The 22,353-nt window shown below is 42.0% G+C and overlaps 1 protein-coding gene across 3 annotated transcripts in view; it reads left to right on the forward strand.

Annotated features, from left to right (window-relative positions):
• Positions 1-22,353, forward strand: part of TTC28 (tetratricopeptide repeat domain 28) — a 1,605,451-nt gene that overhangs the window by 1,284,730 nt on the left and 298,368 nt on the right. For all 3 annotated transcript variants that reach the window (XM_069214676.1, XM_069214678.1, XM_069214677.1), the window contains one exon: positions 17,164-18,505. In XM_069214676.1, coding sequence (XP_069070777.1) covers positions 17,164-18,505 — 1,342 coding nt within the window. The remainder of the gene's footprint in view (positions 1-17,163; positions 18,506-22,353) is intronic.

Here is a 22,353-nt window from a genome sequence, read left to right on the forward strand (position 1 = left end):
AACAAAGCATTCAACTATCACTCTTTGCCTCGGTTTTATTAAGTTCTTCAGACAGCACCTATGGCAGGCTATTAACTCTATATTGGATTGATGAAAGCAGTCCAGTCATACTTACCAAATATACATATACATCCCATCATTCGTTCCACAAACTCAAACATTTTTACAGGTTCCATTTAATAGTCAAATGAGAAATGCAATTGATCAAGTTCCAAATGTATTGCTAGTACGCCCGATATCTTTGCTCAGACATTGCTATACATATAAAATATGACAGAACATAAATCGTGCATGCAGGCATACGACCTGTCCAGCAGCTTACTCAAGTCATAAATCAGTATCACTTTACAGAACGGCATGTATCAAAGAAAAACATATTTAGCCTTATTTCACCCTGAAACTACAGTCTGTCCCTTGAATAATTTATACTGAAAGAATGTGCACATGTTGCAAATTGAATTTATACGTGTTTATTTATACATTTCAAGAGGGCTCAACCCTGGGGTATCCAAGCATGAAACACTTTTTAAAGAAAAATCTTTATTTATTAGAGCTTTATAAAGTGCAGACCATATCCCAGGAAAGGGGTGACAGGGTGCTGTGCAAAAAGGATGTAAGTATGCAAAGGAAAGTAAAAATCATACGAGGGATTGAAGAGAAATTAATACATATCAATGGAAAGAATGTCAACGCCTGGATACATCTTAATATTGCAAACTGGGGTACATATCAACAATATATAGGAAAAGTGCAATGGGTTGTGTGGTATAGTATGGTCTGTAGAGTATAATGGACATATTGAAGACAGTGAAAAATATTGAAGAAATTGAAAGAGGTAATTAGAATTGATTTGTCTACATTACATCATGCAAAGCACCTCCTTCCCATGCTTTCGAAAAAACAATAGATTGATCTGGATATACATTACATCTAGTGTGCAAGACTTTTATTTATGAGCCACTTATTCGTTTCAGGGTGGACCATTTTTTGCTAGTGTAAGTTTGCCAGTCCAAGATGTTTGGCTAGAAGGTCGCCTCTTAAAGGCCACTTGATAATGGAGAATTATGTGACTGGTCTTATTTCTGTGATGCGTCCGGGACTCAGAGGATATTTCCAGAGAAATTAAACAGGCAAGTGTGAGTTATTTTTTTTGCTATGTAGTACTTTAAGCCTAATGTCATATTTAATTCCAAGTCCTAGTTAGCCACCTGACATATTCAGTTTGTAGGCTTGTGTGTCACGAAAGGTGTTTCAGTGGGGGAAGGTGTAATTAATGAAAGTGGTTTTAAATGTGTTGTGTTTCTGTGTTTTCTTGGAGATTATGAAGCCAAGGATCTGTTTGAGTGGTTGTGGGAGGCTTGCTTTTTTCGTTCTGGTAAACAATATGTTTACTCCCAGCTCTCATTCGGAGGTTTGCAGGCACTGTGAGTCTGCAGTGTTTGGAGCACTTAAGGACTCTGGCTAGGATTTGCTTTGATACCCCAATCCAGGACTGGGGCCCTGGTGTGAATGCTTGTGTGGCTCAATCCAATAAATTTCAAGTCTACGTGAGAAGGCACAGTTTGCCTGTGAAGTGATACCAGAGCGGGAGATATCTGGACATCTGTGAATGTTTGAAGTTGATCTCTGTGTTTTTCGAGGCTATTATGTAGAGGCAAATTTATTAGTCACTTTTGGAGCCAGCGGTGGCGCTTTCTATTGTTACCAGATGCTGCCCTGAAAAGAAATGCTGAATGTTCTTTGAAAGGCATGAGATGGTAGCTACTGTACCAGTGTGTTTTGGCGAACAGCCTCCTTGGCCACTGTGTTTTAAGGTAACAGTTACGTTATTACCTTTTTTGTATCATGGTGATACAGCTGGGTATGGGTATTGTTCTGATGGAAAAGCATGAAGTCTCTGTTTGATTTCAGTGTTTAGACTTTCTGAGTTGTCTTGCATTCAGTAGTTCCCTCAAAGAATAATCTAATCAGTTTTAATCGAGTAAGCAGTTGTCTGACAATTGGAAGATAATGATGCTTGTAGGAGTGTATTATGAAGGAATGTTGACAGATGTTGAGATTTCAGAAGGTTGGGAAGGCACCTTACTGGCTAATTGATCCCATTTAGGTAGATACAGTTGTCCATAACTCTTCGGTCTGGTGAGAGTTATGTGGTTTTTCCATTGGCTTTTTAATTCCGTTCTCCATGAAAAGCCATGAGTTCTTGTCTTCAAAGAGTGAGTCTTTCTCAAAGGATGTCAAATTGTAGCTGTTATAGGCTCTATGGGAAGCAGAGATTGTTGGAGCATGTCCTGTAAATGACTAGACAGTTGCAACTTAGTAACTTTTTGGGTATTAGTGTCACACTAGACATTTTCTAAAAGCAGATCTGGAAAGTGGGCATAAATAGTTGTAAAGATTAGGAACAGCAGGAGAGCCCAGTCCTGGATGATTATAGAGGAGTGAGCGTCCTCAGGTCAGAAAAAGAGGTACATTTCTCAAAGAAAAATGATGGCTTGTTCTGCACTCGGATACTTGAATGTTTGTCTTGGGTGGGGCCAGGTGTGCATTTTTCAAGAGCTGTGAATTTCAAAGCGTTCCTAGTCATTCTGACATTAGGATGTATGATGATGAAGACTGCGGAGATGAAGAACTGCTTGGTGTTCTGTAGCCAGGAAAGATACTGTTGAATTGGAGAATATTCTGTGGTTCTTTCAACAGTTCGAAAATATGCTTGGTTAAGCTGACAAAGTAGTGCTCATAACAATACACTTGAAAGAGAAATTATTAATTATATTTCTCTAGTTACTTTTTTTGACTGAATGCTTTGATATGTCTGTACCAAACAAAGGCAGTGATGTTAATGAGTGGATAAATATGGAAAGTAGCTCATCCTTCTTATGGATTTGCCCAAAGCCAGTTAGATGATTCTATCCTATTTCCCAGTTGTCAGTAATGACTGGTGAAGGCTGATATCAGCAGTGCTGCGGAATTCTAAGGGGCACTAGTCAGTATTCACAGAGCCACATATACCAGTAGTGGGGCACAACACCTCCTTTTTCTACAGAACAAAGACTGGTTCCATCAGTATTCTGACAGAAACCTAGAACAATCTGGGTGGGAAACTGATGCAACCTTTTTTTTCTGACCGGAGTATGACTTACCGGCATGTCTCCAGTGGCTGAACAGTCTCAATTCACATCTTCTCTTCACTTGGAACATCAGTAGGGAATCCATTTCATGTTGGATCCTGATATTATTGCCAAAGATGGCTGTCTAATGACAGCAGTCTACCAGAAACCTACTGACAAGAACTCCTTGCTACATTTTACATCTCATCATCCTAGAACCCTAAGGAATTGTTCTGAAACACAGATATCTTTTGAACAGTCCTTGTTACTACAGTGTGGCCTAGTGCAGAGAGCATACCCGAGACATGTAATTAACACAGCTCTGGAGTGAAGCCTTAATACTCCTCTCTCAGCCCTTCTCAAAACACATCCACAACTGAAATCTGTCATGGCGTTGGATCCCTTGGCTTCTGAAGTTTGCCAGATTATTCACAAAAACTGTAATCTGTAACAGAATGTACCCATTACCTTGTTTTGCCTCTAATGAGGGGGACAAGCTTGTGCACACCAGTGTGGGAATCATGCGCGTTCAGATACCGCATGGGCTCCCTACAATCAAGGGTCATTGATCGCTCTCGGTACAAGTAACATAGAAAATCAGACGAGTGTGGTATCAATATAGGATGAGCAATTGACTGTGTTACATGGGGTTAATCACGAGAAAGGTTAAGGTCCGATGAAAGAACATATCAGCACCCTTAAAGCCAGGAGGCTGAAAACTAAATTGTTACAACACTACAAGGAAGTACACCACGGCCCTATGGATTTCATATGGATGGTGCTTGACTGTCTACGCCAGAGACTTGAGGGAGCAGAGGAGGCTCTTATCAGAAAATAAGCTCAGTGGATTTTTCCAAGCAGACTGAAATTACAGGATTGAATGATTTAGTCGAAATGCATATTGTATAGAACTCTTATTATGGGGTCTTGCCCTTCAACAAATGTGGCTGATGACATTGAACTCCGTTGTATAGGCCAGCCTCATATTCACCTTTTTCATAAAATGTTTTTCATGGGACTGTGTTTAATGCTAAAGCACGTATTTGGATAATAACCTAGGAAGACCCTCTGATAAATGGTCCACTGTGACTACTTCTATTTGTTATAGAGCAGACGATTCATTCGTAGTCATTAGTTGGGTTTTAATTTTGTTGTCTGTTTAGGTGGAAGTTCTGACAAATATTTTACTGTGTCTCTGCCAACCACATATACAGCAAGTGGCCATTTTGCTTAAAGCATACTCCTAACTTGGTGCTACTTTACGCTGAAGCATTCCATAGGCATGGTGAGAGGGAATGCGGAAGTAGCTCCATGATTGCTGCCGCTTGAAGTGCTCACTTTTCACTCTGCCGTCACAGGTGAGGTACCACCTTTATGCTATTGCACTTGTGTGGCAATTGATGAGGTAATTGGCAGGGATTATTACCCTAGGAAAGTGAGTATCCTGTTTTCGTGTCCTTCTCCACTGGGTAGTTTCCTTCCCAGGGGTTCTGCAGATTTTGACAGCCACAATTTTAGGTCTAGCGCTCAAGCGCTCTGACGTGTTGTAATCTATGTGTGGGCTTTAAACCACACCCTCTGCATGCCCATCACTATCACTCCTTCATGGGCCTGCCTTTTAAAACTCCTTTGTTATCATTGGTAAATGCTTTAAGTTTGTCCCTCCTTGGGGCAGTTTTGTTACCGCCTTGGCCATCAACCCTGTTACATGGATAGTTGCACATTTGCCGATATGTTTGACTATGAGCGAACACCTTTTTCCTTTTGTGTCTCTCCTTTGTGCTCACGCTCATGGCTGCCGTGACACTTTGAATTGGCTTGCTTACGTCAAATGTTTTACTTTTCATTTTCAATTTATGTAGCAAGAAAAGTCCAGTTAGGAATTTACATCGCTAATAGCTATAACTCGAGCAAACGTGCGACCCATTGCAATGCAAGTGCTTGTTATTTTGGCGGTCACAACTTAGTCATTAATGCCAGTTAGATACTTTATGTCCTTCAGTGAGACCGTAAGCAGAGGCTGGTCTTTTTCTCAAATGTATTTTTCTCCATCAATGACTTTGCATCTCTTATTTTGTATTATTTCCAAGATGATGTCTTAATATGATGATGACTATGCTGGCTTTTAACACCACTGCTTATTATATGGCCAGTTTTATTTCCCCTGGGTACAATCCAATCTATCTCTGGTTTCACAGTAATATGAGTTTAGGTGTGACAATTTACATTGATCCCAGAAAGGAGGCTGGTCGTTTCTTCCCTATGCCAGTGAGTTTTTCGGTAATAGATTGGCGGTTCTTAATCTTTCAGGATATCATTTCCGTTCAGCGCATAATCAGTTTCTTACACCAGTGGTCATAATCCAATTCAGTTTATTTTTATTAGGCAAACTGGTCCCTGGTTAGGCCGTCACCTGGTGGCGCAGAGGTAAATATAAATTGAGGAACTATTTTCTCCTTCCATTTGTATGTTGAAACACTTGTGCAAGTCACAACGTTTTGGGTTATGAATCTTGTATGGATCACGTAATTTTAGGCTCTGTTACCCCTTCCTCATTACAACAATAGTGTACTGTGACAGTGTGGTCCTGTGATCTGATGAAATTGCTGTAAATTATTTTTGGCAATGAAACATGTTGCCTATTCGTTATCCCGAAGGTCCACCTAATTAACCTATTTTTGGGGCACTTAGGAGACATTTTAATACTGTTTTGGGGCACCTATGACTCAGAGAGTGACAAGAGAGCTCTCATTTTATAGAGCAACTTCCTTGCTGTGATACAGCTATTAATGCACAAGCTTTCTGCGAACACAGCTTTTTAGGCCCTTCTCCACAGTAGATCTTGGAGTAATGGCCTTTGTGCTGCATATATAGGGACATGCTGATGATGAGATATTAGCCAGTCGTTATCACTTTTTGACAGACTTCTGGTGATTATTGTGCAAATCTTCAGGGGTGGGACGGTCGGGTGTAACGGGGACAGGGGAAAGAATGAAATAAAATGTTTTTGAAAACACTTATGTTTCCATTCTCGCCGACTCCTGGTGCCTCGCTCGTCGCTCCACTTCTTGTGGTGTCCCAGCATTCACTGGAACACCAGCACATGTTCCCCAGCAATCCTGGCGCTGCTTTCATGCTAATGCTAGCATGAAAGCAGCACCAGGATTGGTCTGAGTGGCTCTGACTGCTGCTCAAACACATCTCTGGGGTCTGTGCTGTTTCTCCAGCCCAGCTGTTAAACTCACCTGGGCTGGAGAAACCTAAGTGTACATGTGTGTTTGGTCGACCTGAGATGGCGGGCCAAAAACACATGCGCACTTAGGTGCACTCTGTACTCCTCCCCCCTCCGACCTCCCATGACCCAGCCGCGCTTCTCCCTTGTACTGCTGGCTGAGCCAGCAGATGAAAAAAAAAAACAATAGTGGAACTATCATTTCATTTTTTCATATCCTGGCTTTTGGCCAGGAGGGGCGACGCTCGTCCACCGTTGCGGAGGAGCCGCCCCTGTTATTACATGAGGCACTTCCTATTTTTTTAAAATCAAATCATAAATATTTATAAAGCGCGCTACTCACCCGTGCGGGTCTCAAGGCGGTAGGGGGAAGGGGTTACTGCTGCTCGAAGAGCCAGGTCTTGAGTAGTCTCCGGAAAGCGGAGTGGTCCTGGGTGGTCCTGAGGATGGTGGGGAGGGAGTTCCATGTCTTGGCCGCCAGGTAGGAGAAGGCCCTCCCACCCGCTGTGGTGTGGCGGATGCGAGGGACGGCGGCGAGAGCGAGGTTGGCGGAGCGAAGAGGACGGGTGGGAGTGTAGAAGCTGAGGCGGCGGTTGAGGAGTTCGGGTCCCTTGTTGTGGAGGGCTTTGTGAGCGTGGGTGAGGAGTCGGAAGGTGATCCTTTTGTTGACGGGAAGCCAGTGCAGGTGTCTCAGGTGGGCGGAGATGTGGCTGTTGCGGGGTATGTTGAGGATGAGGCGGGCGGAGGCGTTTTGAATTCGTTGCAGACGTTTCTGGAGTTTAGCGGTGGTTCCTGCATATAGTGTGTTGCCGTAGTCCAGGCGGCTCGTGACGAGGGCGTGGGTCACGGTCTTTCTGGTGTCTGCAGGGATCCAACGGAAGATCTTTCGGAGCATGCGGAGGGTGAGGAAGCAGGAGGATGATACGGCATTGACTTGTTTGGTCATGGTGAGAAGTGGGTCCAAGATATAACTGAGGTTGCGTGCGTGGTCTGAGGGGGTCGGTGCAGTGCCAAGCTCCGTGGGCCACCAGGAGTCGTCCCAGGCGGTCGGGGTGTTTCTGAGGATGAGGACTTCTGTTTTGTCTGAGTTCAGTTTCAGACGGCTGAGTTTCATCCAATCTGCGACGTCTTTCATTCCATCTTGCACGTTGGTCTTGGCGCTGGTGGGGTCCTTGGTGAGGGAAAGTATCAGTTGAGCGTCGTCAGCGTAGGAGGTGATGATGATGCTGTGTTTGCGTACGATGTCGGCGAGGGGGCTCATGTAGACATTGAAGAGTGTCGGGCTGAGCGAGGAGCCTTGTGGGACGCCACAGATGATCTCGGTGGGGTCTGAGCGAAAAGGTGGGAGGTAGACTCTTTGGGAGCGGTTGGAGAGGAAGGAGGTGATCCAGTCCAGGGCCTGTCCTTGGATCCCGGTGGAGCGGAGGCGGGGTATTAGGGTTCGGTGGCAGACGTTGTCGAAGGCAGCCGAGAGGTCGAGGAGGATGAGGGCGACTGTTTCTCCGTTGTCCATCAGGGTTCTGATGTCGTCTGTAACTGAGATGAGGGCGGTTTCTGTGCTGTGATTGGCTCGGAATCCGGAGTGAGAGGGGTCGAGTAGGCTGTTGTCTTCAACGAAGTTGGTAAGTTGCTTGTTGACGGTCTTCTCTATAACTTTGGCGGGGAATGGGAGGAGCGAGATGGGGCGGAAGTTCTTCAGGTCGCTTGGGTCCGCCGTAGGTTTTTTCAGTAGGGCGTTGACTTCAGCGTGTTTCCAGCTCTCGGGGAAGGTAGCAGACGAAAACAAGCTGTTGATGATGGTCTGGAGGTGCGGGGCGATGATGTCGTCGGCTTTGTTGAAGATGAAGTGTGGGCAGGGGTCCGAGGGGGCACCGGAGTGGATGGAGTTCATGGTGGCTTTGGTCTCTTCCGTGTTGATGTGAGTCCAGGCGTTGAGGGTGATGGCTGGGGTTGTAGGTTCTGTGGTGGTTGGCTGGGTCTGGTGTCCGAAGCTGTCGTGTAGGTCGGTGATCTTACGATGGAAGAAGGTGGCGAGGGAGTTGCAGAGGTCTTGTGGGGGCGTGATGGCGTTGGCGTTGGGGTTGGAGAGCTCTTTGACAATGTTGAAGAGTTCTCTGCTGTTGTGGCTGTTTTTGTCCAGTCTTTCTGTGAAGAAATTTCTTTTGGCGGCGCGGATCAGTTGGCGGTGTTCGCGGGTAGCGTTATTGAGGGCAGTCATGTTGTCTGCGGTGTGGTCCTTGCGCCAGGCTTTCTCGAGGGTGCGGCAGGTTTTCTTTGATTCCTTAAGGGTGTCGGTGAACCAGAGAGGTTTTTTGGTGTTGGTCTGTCTTGGGAGGCGTCTGAGGGGAGCGAGGTTGTCTGCGCAGTTGGTGATCCAATTCGTGAGGCTGAGGGCTGCGTCGTTGGGGTCGGAGGAGAAGGTGGGTTGGTTGTCGTTGAGAGTGGAGAGAAGCTGTTCCTCAGGGATTTTGTTCCACTGTCGACGTGGGATGGGTTGTGTGCGGAGGTGGCGAGTCTCGCGTCGGAAGGTGAAGTGGACACATCTGTGGTCGGTCCAGTGTATAGCTGAGGAGTGGCTGAAGGATATGTGGTTGCTGGCGGAGAAGATGGCGGAGAAGATGGGGTCTAGCGTGTGTCCGGCGATGTGGGTGGATTACATCAATGTTTGTCACTGTTTGACCCTTCACCTGCTTTTTCATGTATTACACCCCCATATTCAATAGAGTCTCCACGATAGGGGAATGGGCCTTTAACTTTGAAATTGTCAAGGGACCCATTGGGTACAGTATGTGTATTTTGTGAAGTGATAGGACAGTGCGATTAGGGAAGAGGCGTTACTGTGCATAACCTGTTTTTGCCAGGGTGTTACCACCCAGGGGGAGGATATGGTGCCTGCCTTGACGGCTGGTAATCCTTGTATAATAACGTCTCTAGTAATTAGGTTACTGACTTTATTACCTTAAAGTTCAAGTCCATCAGTAGGGCTGTGTTCCATGCATAAATTTCACCACAAAAATTGAGTTATCTGTGCAGGGAAATAAGAGCCAGATGTACGACCCCGAGTTTTGCGACAACCAATGGTTTCATTTTTTCAGAGCAGGAAGTGGAAAAATATTTTTGCTTCCATTCACAAACGGGAAGGGGTCCCATTGCGACCCTTTCCCGTTGGCGAATGAGTTAGCGCACATGTTTGAAACTGGTGCTAACTGCCATTGTTTTGTGACCGTATTCACGATCACAAAACAATGCTACAACGTGCTGCGAGTCACAATTAGGAAGGGAATGCCCCTTCCTAACTGAGACTCGCAAACCTATTTTGCGATTCAGTAAATAGATTACCAAATTGGAAAATAGGCTCTGTACATACCAAAATGTTTTTTTCCTGTTGCAAACGGTCTAATTCTGCGAATCGGGCTGTTTGCGACAGGAAAAATGGCCGTACATGTGCCCTTAAGAGTTTTGCAGTTCAACCAGGGCAAAATATCGGACATTAAGCTGTATTTAAGGCCTGGCGTACAAGAGTAAATCCTTTTTGAACGTATGTTGACATGACAAAACACGATATTGCTTAAAATGAGAGTATTTTTTAAACGTAAGGCTATTCTATTATATTTTTTATTAAAAATGTAAATTTGCTTTGTTTTTTGCAAACGCAATATAAATTAATAAATAACAACTGTCAGAGTTATTACATCTTTTGCTTTCGCAAATTTAGATATGTGTAACAAATTGCTCTGTTGTATTAATGATCCCCGCCCACTTTGCTTTGAATCTCGCTTTTGGAGGCTGCTTTGGAAAAAGAGCTCTGATTCTACAAAGCCACAGTTTATCTTCCTCTGTGTGGGGCATTGTTAGTTTGCAAAGTCCTCGCTAATTCTCTAGACGTAGCTCTCAAATTGACAGATCGCCCCGGCGTCCGGGATGAAGTATTTAAAGAGCTGTAAGATCTCAAGATTATCTCCTCAGCGTGTTAACTCATTATGTGGCTGTCAGCCTCCTTTTTATGTTGCTTCAACAAGGTGGAAAACTGCCAATAACCTCTTTGTTTTCGCAACTGCTAAGTGAAGTACACTGACGGGAAGAAGAAATGATCTGTATGTGTAGGCAGGACGAGCAGCAACAGACAGGGAACACGAAGGGCTGGTACTCATGCTACAACAAGTTATCATTTTAAGACATCGATGTCGGCAGGAATCTTGACAGGGAATGACAACAGAAGGCTTTTTACACCTGCTGTACCTCTCCTTCTGAAGTGCCCATTCAAGCCCTGCACACTGAACGATTCTTCACAAGTGCACTCCCAGGGCACTTCTTCCTCCACTTGATACTCTCTGGCAGAATTAGGCTGAATGTGGTGTCTTCAGTGCCGGATGTGTGCAGGTGGTGGGCACTGACAGTCCTTTTTGATAACATGGGTTTCATTGTCATCATCACATTTTGACCCAGTCGGGAGAGGGAGAGCAGCAGGAGATGGAGAGTAAAGAAAGAAGAGAAAGACAGGGAAGTATTGACAGAGATAGCGGGGCTGGAAAATAACTTTCATGCATGAGATAAACAGGAAGTGGGGTGGGTGAAGAAAGAGCATGTTATGGAATCAAGGTTAGGAATCCAGGTATACGGTAAGAGTACCTCCAACTGGGCCCTTAAGAAAATCTTGGATACCTACATATTTTTTTTTTTTTAAATTGAATCACAGGGGTCTTGATTATGAGAGGCTCTTAATTCTCGATAGGGCCAGTCATCCTGTTAATTGCCCCATCTGGAATTATGAGGCCTGCAGAGTTACCTGTCATGTTCCTTTTGGAGATATCAGCTGCCGGAGGAAGCCAAAATGTTTGGGTGAAACTGTGGGATAAAATCAGGATTTACCTTGGGCATTGGTCCAGGAATAACATATTCCCCAGTCTAATTCTTAAGGGGATTCTTGAAGGTCATCCCATAATTCCTATTAATTCTATACCCCATAGCTAATGGGACTCTGGTACTTTTAACTTCAAGGGTGCAAAATTAATGCCACACTCCCCAAACAATTAGTAATGAAGCCATGGGTGTCATATAAGATGCTAATGTAAGAGTGAATATATACAGAGATAAGGCAAATATTACTAACATGAATATGTTGCTTTAGCTTATGCTTACTATAATAGTGCCTTAAAACAAAGATTTCTAACTATACAAAACGATATACTGTTGCAATGTGCTCTTAAAATGTGTTAAGTAGAAAAAGTACAAGACAAGTGAAACAACAAACATGTTATCTGGAATATTAAGGCCCTCATTACGAGTCTGGCGGTCCTAGGCCTGCCAGACCCAGGGTGGAGGTCTGATGGCCACCAAAGCGGTGGCCCAACCACTTTGGCAGCGGTCAGACTGCCGCATTATTACCATGGTAGTTCGGCCACGGTCGGACCGCAGGGACTGGTGGGGTGCAGGGGCCCCCATGGACAGCCACATCACGCTTTTCACTGTCTGCTACCACAACATTGCTGCTGGCTCGATTATGAGCCGGTGTCAATGTTGTGGGCTGTTTCCCACTGACCCAGTGGGAAACTCATAATAGGGGCCGCAGGAAGGTCATTGCAATGGCAGTGACCTAACTGCAGGAGTTTTAATGGAACGGGGTGCGAATAGAGGAAATATGGCGCTCAGGATGCCAATCTACCCTAAGTAAATAACGGGGAACCTCACAAGGGACACACCCTACCCTTAGAGGTGAAAAACCACCTCACAACTTAGAAAATACACAAAGAGGGACCCCTCTAATATCACAAAAGGAATTTTGAATAAACAATTCACATTGAAAACTAATTGTACATATTAGTCCATATACAACAGAAAGGTCCTAAATTCAACCAAAACGATAAGTCCAAAGTTTATTCAGATTGTGATTACACATTAGACAGTCCAAAATCCAAAGAAATTTGTGGTTCCAGCCAACACGTGTTTCGTCTTGGGAAATGTTTATATCCCTAACGACTTCTTCAGGGCTAGAAATCATAAACAAAATACACGAGTTAAGACCAATATGCTCAACCATCAAGTTTGTGATATATGTGTGATAAAGCTCAAGGAAGGTGAAATTTGGATAATATAACCCACTACGTTAAGTGAGAAAAATGAATTCAAGGTAAGTACCTGATAGAAAGCCTAAATACACAAACCTGAAATTTACAAAACATACCGTAAACTCTATAAAAATAATAAACAACTTTTAGTTAGAAACCAGAAACCAGTACATGCCACCATAGTGCACCACCGTGTTCACAAGGCCACTAATTGTTAAACCAAAATACCTTGTAGAGGGTCCCTCTTTGTGTATTAACTGCAGGAGTTTGGCGGTGCCTTTTCCGCCCATCAAAATCAAAATGAGGGCCTAAGTGACTGAAACCAACTAGCATATGAGAAAGACATTTAGAAAAGTTCACAAAGAAACTTTATATCTGAGTCTTTTTTCCGCCATTTTCCACAACCCCAATATTCCTGACTAAACCTGCATAGAAAGGATGTCTGGAGATTTCCAGTGCCACACTTGCAGCAATTAATAGCTGTGTGAGAAAATTGTAAGCCAAAGACTGTAAGGGATATGAATCTCTATCATCTAGTGAATACATCAGTATCATGAGGAGGTTTAAGGAGACGTGTCTGGTTGTTTGGCTTCATTATGTGGACTGGTCCTTACTAGAGTAGATAATCATGAGGTATTATCTTAGATGTGAAAATAGTCTGTGATATTATAGCACTAAGCAAAAGATGATGGCTATATTTTTAGGACCCTCTGAAAATCCAATTCAATCTTTGAAGATGACACATTTAAAACTTTCATAAACTCATCGAGAATACGTCTTACTTTTTGAATTCTATTAAACCTGCTAAGCACAGTATTATTTCATGCCTTCATATATGATAGAATAAGGGATTGATAATACAGAGAATTGAATCCCCTTTGTGATACCCTTGTAGTGATAGATTTTTTTTAATTCAGTGGTTCCTATTTGCAAAGCTATTTCTTTGAGCGCCTATGCCTTAATCCTGAGTTTTATATGAATTACACTGGAATTTCAACACTAGATTCACTAACACTTTCTAAGAGTAATTGTATCTTAAACCTCCCTGGTGGAGTGCCTTCTCCAGGAGTAAGACATATTTACCTAAGGGAAAAAGTTACACATAACGCGGGCAAAAAGTCCTCAGAGCTCTTAGTGGTCACACACATTAACATGATTTACCAAAACAATGTCACACAACAAGTAAACAGAACATTGTTTTGTTATGACTCCAAACCTTGGAATGTCAAGTCCAAAATGACCATTGTTACTTTCTGAGTTATTTACCTACATTTCCATTAGTTTTTTCATAACATCAACCAAAATGTAAATATTGTTTGACTGAGAACTTTGAATGTAAAAAACGCCCTACCTCTATTGCCAACATCAACTTGTAAATGACCAGTTTAACGTGTAACGAGTAGGAGCCTCCAGGTGGATAGAAACGAAATTCATGACCTGCCAATATCCTACAAGGGCCCTATTGCATATACTCCTGGTGGAAGTAGAAGCATTTGTTGTGGTCCGTAGCCTGAGGAACAATATGTGTAGATAGGACAGCATTTGCATAGTGTTGTGCCTCCTGAAAAGTGGAACCTGCTCCCTTCCAAATGAGCATTATGTAGTGGACAGAGGATGTATGAAATTATCAAAGTCAAGGACAGTGACAATGAAGAAGAATGAAGTTCAAACTCAACAACAGTCTATGATTTTAGAGTAGAATATGAAATCAACAGGATCAACTATTCAGTGGTCTTTGTTTGTTGTTGTAACTGCGCATCTTTGTTTGTTAGCATCAAAATATTAAAGAGGATTAGTTTGACCACATTTCTAAATAGAGCATGCAAGAAGTGATTGTTGGTGACATTACCAATGAATTGCAAATCTGATCTGGTCATTGAATGGTGAACCAGGGCCTCATTTTAGATTGTGCTGATTTCTGTGCCTCATTATCTATGTTTCTGTTACCTATATATTATCTGACTTAGCGATCTTCGTTTGTGTGCTTCATTAGAGGGCACTGGAGAAAAATGTCCACCTAATGGAAGGTTTTGGAACCACCACTTGTACTGATTCATCTGATTTGATCATACCCAGATGCTAAATATTATGTATAGACGTACCCATCAGCTGCTACTACAGTAGCATATGGTCCACATAAACTTTACAATTATCATTTCTACATCCAGTGCATCGTTGTGTTGGGATGTCAGAAAAATATATGATTTTTTTACAAAAGTATACAATTAATAAAACACTGTAAATTATTATTAGATTATATTTTTACAGCAAAGGTGCTTGCTTTTGTGCATAATGTTGTTCGTGGTATGTTATTCCACAATCACATTTTGGCAAACAAACAGTATAAATACGTTTCTCTAAATATTGGATTCATTATAGAGAAGTCAACTTTAATCAAAGTGAGGTCCGCACATGTGGACTTATTTTATTTTTCATTCTACTTGAATTTTGGCATCAGTAGCTTGTAGTATTGTCTTTAATCTTATATGTTCATCTCAAATTGCACTGCATACTGTATCATTTTTAGCTCATAGTAAAATAAATCCTATGATTGCCAGACATTGGTAAATGTTTGCAACACTTTTCATACTTACCGTTCCTGGTTGTAAAATAGTTTTGTGCTTGGAAAAATGTTTATAATTTACATAAGGCTACAACCCCTCCCTCTCTCCCCCTTCTTGTGCTTTCCCCATCCCCTAACTTGCAAATATCCATTTTAGGGATGTGATATGAAAACGGATGCTCAAATTTGAATACACTCGTTGGGTACATGTTCAATTTACAAAAGATTCCCAAATGTCAGTTGTTTGGATGCTGCTGGGGGGCTCCATCACATATTGTTTAACTTGTGCTGGACCACACGCATAAACCATATATTCTAGGGAACTCAATGGAAGATCTGGGCTTGAGATTCAAGGATGAGGCCTTCTCCTCCAGACTGCTGTAATTAATCAGATATTGAAATATAATTGCTCTAGTAGGTAAAGCTTAAGCACGCAAAACATTTGAAAATACCTCTCGAATAATGTCTGAATCTGTGATTGTATACGTCTTTGAAAGCGAGTAAATGAAACATATTTTGCTGCAAAGAGTATGTTAGCTTATTGTCTTTTGAAAATAATCTAATAATACTCAGAGGTTCTCTGCATTGTTGACATTTAGGGAATGTGCTTACAATATATGCATAATACTAGATAGGGCTGTTGGTGATGCAAAATATCCTTGTAAAAAGTCTCAAATTAAAATTGTCTCTCATTCCCACTATTCTAAAGAAATGATTCACTATTACCAGAACGTACGTGGTTTAAAAGCAGTTTTACTACCAAAATTAAATGAATAATGTTTTTCTGTTATCATAATTCCCTTTGGAGTCTACTACACATTCACTGTTCCTTTTGGTGTAGTTATAATGTATTGATATTCGTTTTAACTTGAATGTTCTTATGTCCCACCATACACTATATATTTTAATTGTAAATGTGTTTTAAAAATATTTTTGTACTTTCTCATGCAACTATAATGAAGGTGTGTGTCTTTTGAACATACACTGGGGCTTAGGTCTCAGTGGTGTTTCATCCAAGTTTTTGCACGATTTTCAATAGTAGGGAAATCTGCTCTGATAAAATTGCCATTGAATGTTGCAACGTAACCAAGAAATACTAAGTCACACAGTTTTCCTTTGAAATGTCTATTGAATTTTCTCAAGTAGCGAAAAGGCCAAATGCAATGCTAACAAGTCATCTTTAACTGATACATGCTTAAATAAATATATTTAGAAATTAATGGGCATACAAAGTGGTGAGACAAGGACATAACGTTCTGTAATGTGCACGCAATGGGTAACATTTAGGTGGATGGTACTAAAACAGGTATATAATTTTCCTAACAATAATAAATTACTATAAAGATGGCATGGGATTCCAGTGCACTACAATCACAAGTAATATATAACCAAGTGATGTGACACAAGGTGACAGGCAATGTGTTGCAATAGGTGCACTTTGCAGTGTACTGTCATGCGTGTGTTCTCGGAGTAGCATAAGACAAAAAAAAGACTTGGACTATAGTGGTCAAATCCACAAAAGCTGGTAAAAGCATTTGATGGAGTGGAGGTTGGAATAAATGAGGTAGAAGGGTAAAAGGATAGCATGACATAAAAAGACGACTTGGCCAATAATTATCAAATCCAGAAAAGCTGGTAAAATCATTTGCTGGACTAGAGGTTTGAATATATGAAGAAACGCTTATAGGGCTCCATATTTTGCACTTTACAAAATATAATTATGTTGGCCACATATAAGGGTTTAGGTAAAATTATCAAGAGAGCAATCTGTGTTTGACAAGTACGCAGTGAAACAACATGAACAAGTTAAAAGCAAAAATAAATAAACACAAGGTAAACATTGGGAAACCATTTATAAAAATGTAATTATTTCAATACTGTAGTTGATTGTTCAATAGGACGAGACTAGAGCGATGCCTATATAATGCAGTGGGTATGGTATAGCCATCAATCCTTCACTGTAGCAGGTAGATGGACTAGACAATCTACGACCTCACTTCCAAATCTGCACGTCTGTGACTTATGTATAGTTCATAGGTACAGGTGTGGTGTCACTAGATGATAAATATGATACTGCATATTTAATGCTAATTACAATGCAGTGAATCTCATTACACTGCTGGATGCTTTTAACTTCATTAGAAGACACTCTGTTTTCCGTTGTGGTTCCAACATATTCTTTTTCTATTTCAGGAATAATTCATCAGATGAAAGGAGACTACGACACAGCACTGAAACTACACAAAACTCACCTCTCTATCGCTCAGGAGCTAAATGACTACGCAGCCCAAGGAAGAGCCTATGGTAACATGGGGAATGCGTACAATGCTCTTGGAGTATATGATCAAGCAGTAAAGTACCATCGACAAGAACTTCAGATCTCCATGGAAGTCAATGATCGAGCTTCTCAAGCATCCACACATGGCAATCTAGCTGTGGCATACCAAGCTTTGGGAGCTCACGACAGAGCTTTGCAACACTACCAAAACCATCTAAATATTGCCCGAGAACTGCGGGACATACAGAGTGAGGCTCGGGCGCTGAGCAATTTGGGCAACTTCCACTGTTCACGAGGTGAATACATGCAGGCGGTACCTTACTATGACCAGTACCTCCGGTTATCCCCGGAACTTCAGGACATGGAGGGTGAAGGAAAAGTTTGTCATAACCTGGGCTATGCCCATTATTGTCTGGGGAACTATCAAGAGGCCGTAAAGAATTACGAGCAAGATCTTGCACTAGCCAAGGACCTACACGATAAGCTGAGCCAAGCCAAGGCTTATTGCAACCTGGGTCTAGCTTTCAAGGCGTTGACAAACTACAGCAAAGCTGAGGAGTGCCAGAAATACGTGCTTTCATTGGCCCAGTCGCTGAATAATTCACAAGCAAAATTCCGCGCTCTTGGAAACTTAGGTGACATTTTTGTTTGTAAAAAAGATGTAAATGGTGCTGTAAAGTTCTATGAACAGCAACTGGGCCTGGCTCATCAAGTGAAGGACAGAAGACTGGAAGCAAGTGCTTATGCAGCACTGGGCACTGCATATAGGATGATACAAAAATACGACAAAGCTTTGGGGTACCACACACAAGAGCTTGAGGTTTACCAGGAACTCAGTGAGGTGTCTGGTGAGTGTAGGGCTCATGGTCATCTTGCGGCTGTATACATGTCTCTTGGTAAATACACAATGGCATTTAAGTGCTACGAAGAACAGTTGGAACTGGGACATAAACTGAAGGATCCTGGGATAGAAGCACAGGTCTATGGCAATATGGGCATTACCAAAATGAATATGAACGTCATGGAAGAAGCCATTGGCTACTTCGAGCAACAGTTAGCCATGCTGCAACAACTTAGTGGCAATGAAGCTGTGCTAGACCGGGGACGAGCTTACGGAAATTTGGGTGACTGCTACGAGGCTCTGGGTGACAATGAAGAAGCCATAAAGTACTATGAGCAGTATTTAACTGTTGCACAAAGTTTAAACCGTATGCAAGATCAGTCAAAGGCCTATCGAGGCCTTGGGAATGGACACAGGTAAAAATATATTGATCAATACGGTTATAAACTAAGCTATAATGTGGAACATGTTTGCCTTTAGCATTTGCCTATTACAGACTGTCATACAACTGCACCCTGATGTAATCCCTAATGACTTTATCACACAAAAAGTGGTCACTCTTGCCATTTGGATACTATGGGGGTTATTCTAACTTTGGAGGAGTGTTAATCCGTCCCAAAAGTGACGGTAAAGTGACGGATATACCACCAGCCGTATTACGAGTTCCATAGGATATAATGGACTCGTAATACGGCTGGTGGTAAATCCGTCACTTTTGCGTCACTTTTGGGACGGATTAACACCTCCTCCAAAGTTAGAATAACCACCAATATGTTGTTTGCATACTGTACAAAAGAAAACAGCAATATTGGGAGGTTCATGGAAGGCATTTGATGGGCAGAGGGATAATGATGGCTGATAAAGACCTTCTGTTACAGCTTTTCAATGTTTGTGTTCTGCGTCTCCTTGTTAAATTTAGGAAATTCTATATTTAGGGCGTGGAATATTGTAATAGAATTCTAACCATTGGTAAAGGCCCTCTGCCTCTTTGAGGGGTTCCTGCTGGCAACTCAGGCCTATAAAGAAGGTAAACCACTGGAGTAAGCCTTGGCAGTGGGCCTAAAAATAAAATGCTGTATACCCCTTGGCAGTGGGCCTAAAAATTGCATACAACAAACCCAATTATATACAGTCAGTGACTATTGATAATCTGGTTCTCCTTGAACTATGTTGGCCATCCTAGGGGACTAGACATAGTGTAGAATATTGTGACAAATTTAAAAAAAAAACTTTCCATTGATTTAAGTGCTCTCGAAGTTATAATGTTAAATAATGTGACATAACAGAGACCAATAAAATAAGGCTATAATGGATATGGGATGACACTGTAACATGAGATAGTTGCAGGTTTGGAGGAAGGACATCATTGCCTACTACTGCTAAAGAATCTAAAAACAATGAATTACTATTTTCGTTATCGTTAGAGTCTCTAATCAAAACGGTAAAACGTGTTTTGCCATGAAAACTCTATCTATAGTCTGCTTCCTTTACTCATTTATTTTCTGAAAAATATCTCAATTGTCATGACACATTTTTACTGTGAATGAACTAAATCCATCTCGATGGACTGCAAGCATGTTGTAACCTCCCAGTTTTACTATTTTATGTATGGTAACTTATAAGCTTGATTTAACCACCTCGCCAAGTATCCTATTGTCTCTTGCATGCTTTAACTCCTCCATTTCAAATGTATTGATACAATAACACTCAACAATTTCGACTGTGTCTATTCAATAGCCTCTAGCAGGTATGAATTAACTCCTGCAACGTGCGCACTAACTTATCTGTACCATCACACGTGTAGAGATCACCCTATCTTGACCAACAGGTATATAGTGTTACATTTCTTCAGCCCCTTTGCAGCTGCCTGTGGGTCTGAGATCTGTCTGTGAATCTCTGATGGTTTAATGTACAGCAATAACAGATGCAAAGGCCTACTTGTAGAGGTTCAGTTCCGTGAGACGGTGTTGGAACAGCCAGTCACCAGAATGGCTCTTGAGACTGTGCATCACTGCTCTTTTTTGGAATCCTGACAAGTCACTGGAAAGTTGCTATAAGGTTTTTAGAAATGCTTTCCTCAGTGGGCATGACAATCATGAAAGCCCTCTGAGGACCCCCCTGATGAATGGACTGTGAACGTAGACCTCGGATCTAATGTGGAGGAGGCATGCAAAGTACACCCTTCTTTTACAGAGAAGGGTTGTGGTAGACTGATAGTCGTGGCAGCATTAACCTATAGTCAGGTTAACTGTACCCCTCGGAAGGCGTTACCTGCCCACACCCTCCTGGTAAAACCTGTGCAGTCTGGCTTAGTTGGATTTCTTTGGTCTCTATCATGTCTATCATGATCTTCATATCAACTGCTGAAACCATATCACTGCAATACAAGAACTGGTATCATTGTTCTACCCTGTGCAACATGGTCCGCATATTCCAATGTTAACTGTAATATAGTGCTTAGTGACTAGGAGTGCTGTATACTAGAACTCTGACTCAAGGGGTCATTGAGACTTCTAGATTTCACTATCTATCTTAACTTCACGTGTTTTCTTCTGTTTATTAAAATACTTTTCTTTTAGAAATGAAAGCACTGTGGACATTGATCGCATTAGCTGGAATTGGTTTTTAAACTGTATTGTGTGTGTCTAACCCACCTCACCTCCTGGTGTAAGCCTTGGACTCCTCAGTTTTGCTACCTAACACAGTCGTGCGCGGGAGAGTAGTACCTGGTTATCCCGTTCATATCCTATAGTACTGTGGTGCTCACCAGATGTGAACTCTGACTGATAAAACTGCAGCCCAATGACCTCTAACTGCCCTTGTGCCCCAGGAAACCAGTTGTCACAGATGGGAAGTGAGCTGGGTGACAAACATGCTGTGGCCTCTGAGTGACCACTATTGTTCAATGTTGGCCTTGGTGTTTCTATGGATCATCTTACATCCTAGTTGGCCTCACAAAATCCTAAGTACATCCTCAACTGCAGCACCAGAGACCTCTAGCAGTCTTTGGAGGGTTTTCAGGATCCCCTCCTTTCTTCTAGCAGATCCACTACCATATCTGCCATCTTGAAGATACACCCTCCTCCTGAGATCTCTCGTAACAGACGTAAACCTTCGTTAAAGCAAAGATAGTAGGTTTAGAATAAAGTCCAAGAACCGGGTTTTTAGCTTTCTTGTGACAATATAGGGTCCCTTTCACAGAGAGCGTGTTTGATTGTCTGTGAGCTTTGCCCAGTCAGACACAGCTACATATCTGAGGATTTTTCATTAGCTAGCAGTAAACTCAGTGCACTGCGCTCCCCCGTTCTCCTGAGGTGAATGGCACAATATGTTCAGGCGCTGCACCTGGCGTCTGGAGTCCGCAACAATCAGCAAATGGCTGTTTACCTCTCTAGAAGCAGGATAAGAAGTGAGATAGGAGCACAACGACGCACTCCTGCGAAGACTACAACATTTGCTTGCATTACATCCTTATTCACAGCAGTAGGTAAATTGAGAGGCTCACTTGGAGTTTTATATTAGAGGGAAGACATCTGCTGTTTTTATGAAAAGAAGCAAAAAGGGGGTTATAAAACCTTACTAAGCCAAATTGTGCTCTTACATCCGGCAGCTGCATCTAATTGGAATATTTTACATACATTTTAATTTAGCATTAAACTAATCCCCACTGAGGTTGGAGGAATGCATAAAAGCACAAGATTAATAAAGTCAATAACTGTTATGTATATGAATATCTATCTATCTACAGATAGATAGATAGAAGATAGATAGATAGATAGATAGATAGATAGATAGATAGATAGATAGATAGATAGATAGATAGATAAAACAAATGTAAAAAAAAAACAATGTTAACGACGACACCATCAAAGTGACTATAATTGCTCTGTTTGTAAAGTTCTAACATTGTACAGGGCTGGTAGACTTTTGTTTGTCAGTACCGAGTGTGTTATTGTGTTAAAGTTGTCAAACTACAATTCACCGTTGCTGGATGGATGAATTTAACACGCTGTGTTTGTGAGGGTGTATCCATGTTTGTCACAAGCTTGTCAGAAGTTAGTGTAAAGCCGTGGAGTCAAAGCTTTATGTGGGGTCTTCTGTATGATTCTTCCATTTTTGCCAGGTGCAATAAGCAATACTTGTTTCTAAATATTTTTTTTATATGATTGTACTTAAGGAAGACAATGAAAAGGACATCTGGCACCATCTGGTGGGCTGGGTACACAAACTGCCCTATATTCATTAAGACCCCAAGCTTACTTGA

This window comes from Pleurodeles waltl, chromosome 11, assembly GCF_031143425.1.
Source record: "Pleurodeles waltl isolate 20211129_DDA chromosome 11, aPleWal1.hap1.20221129, whole genome shotgun sequence".
In the NCBI taxonomy this organism is placed as follows: Eukaryota; Metazoa; Chordata; class Amphibia; order Caudata; family Salamandridae; genus Pleurodeles; species Pleurodeles waltl.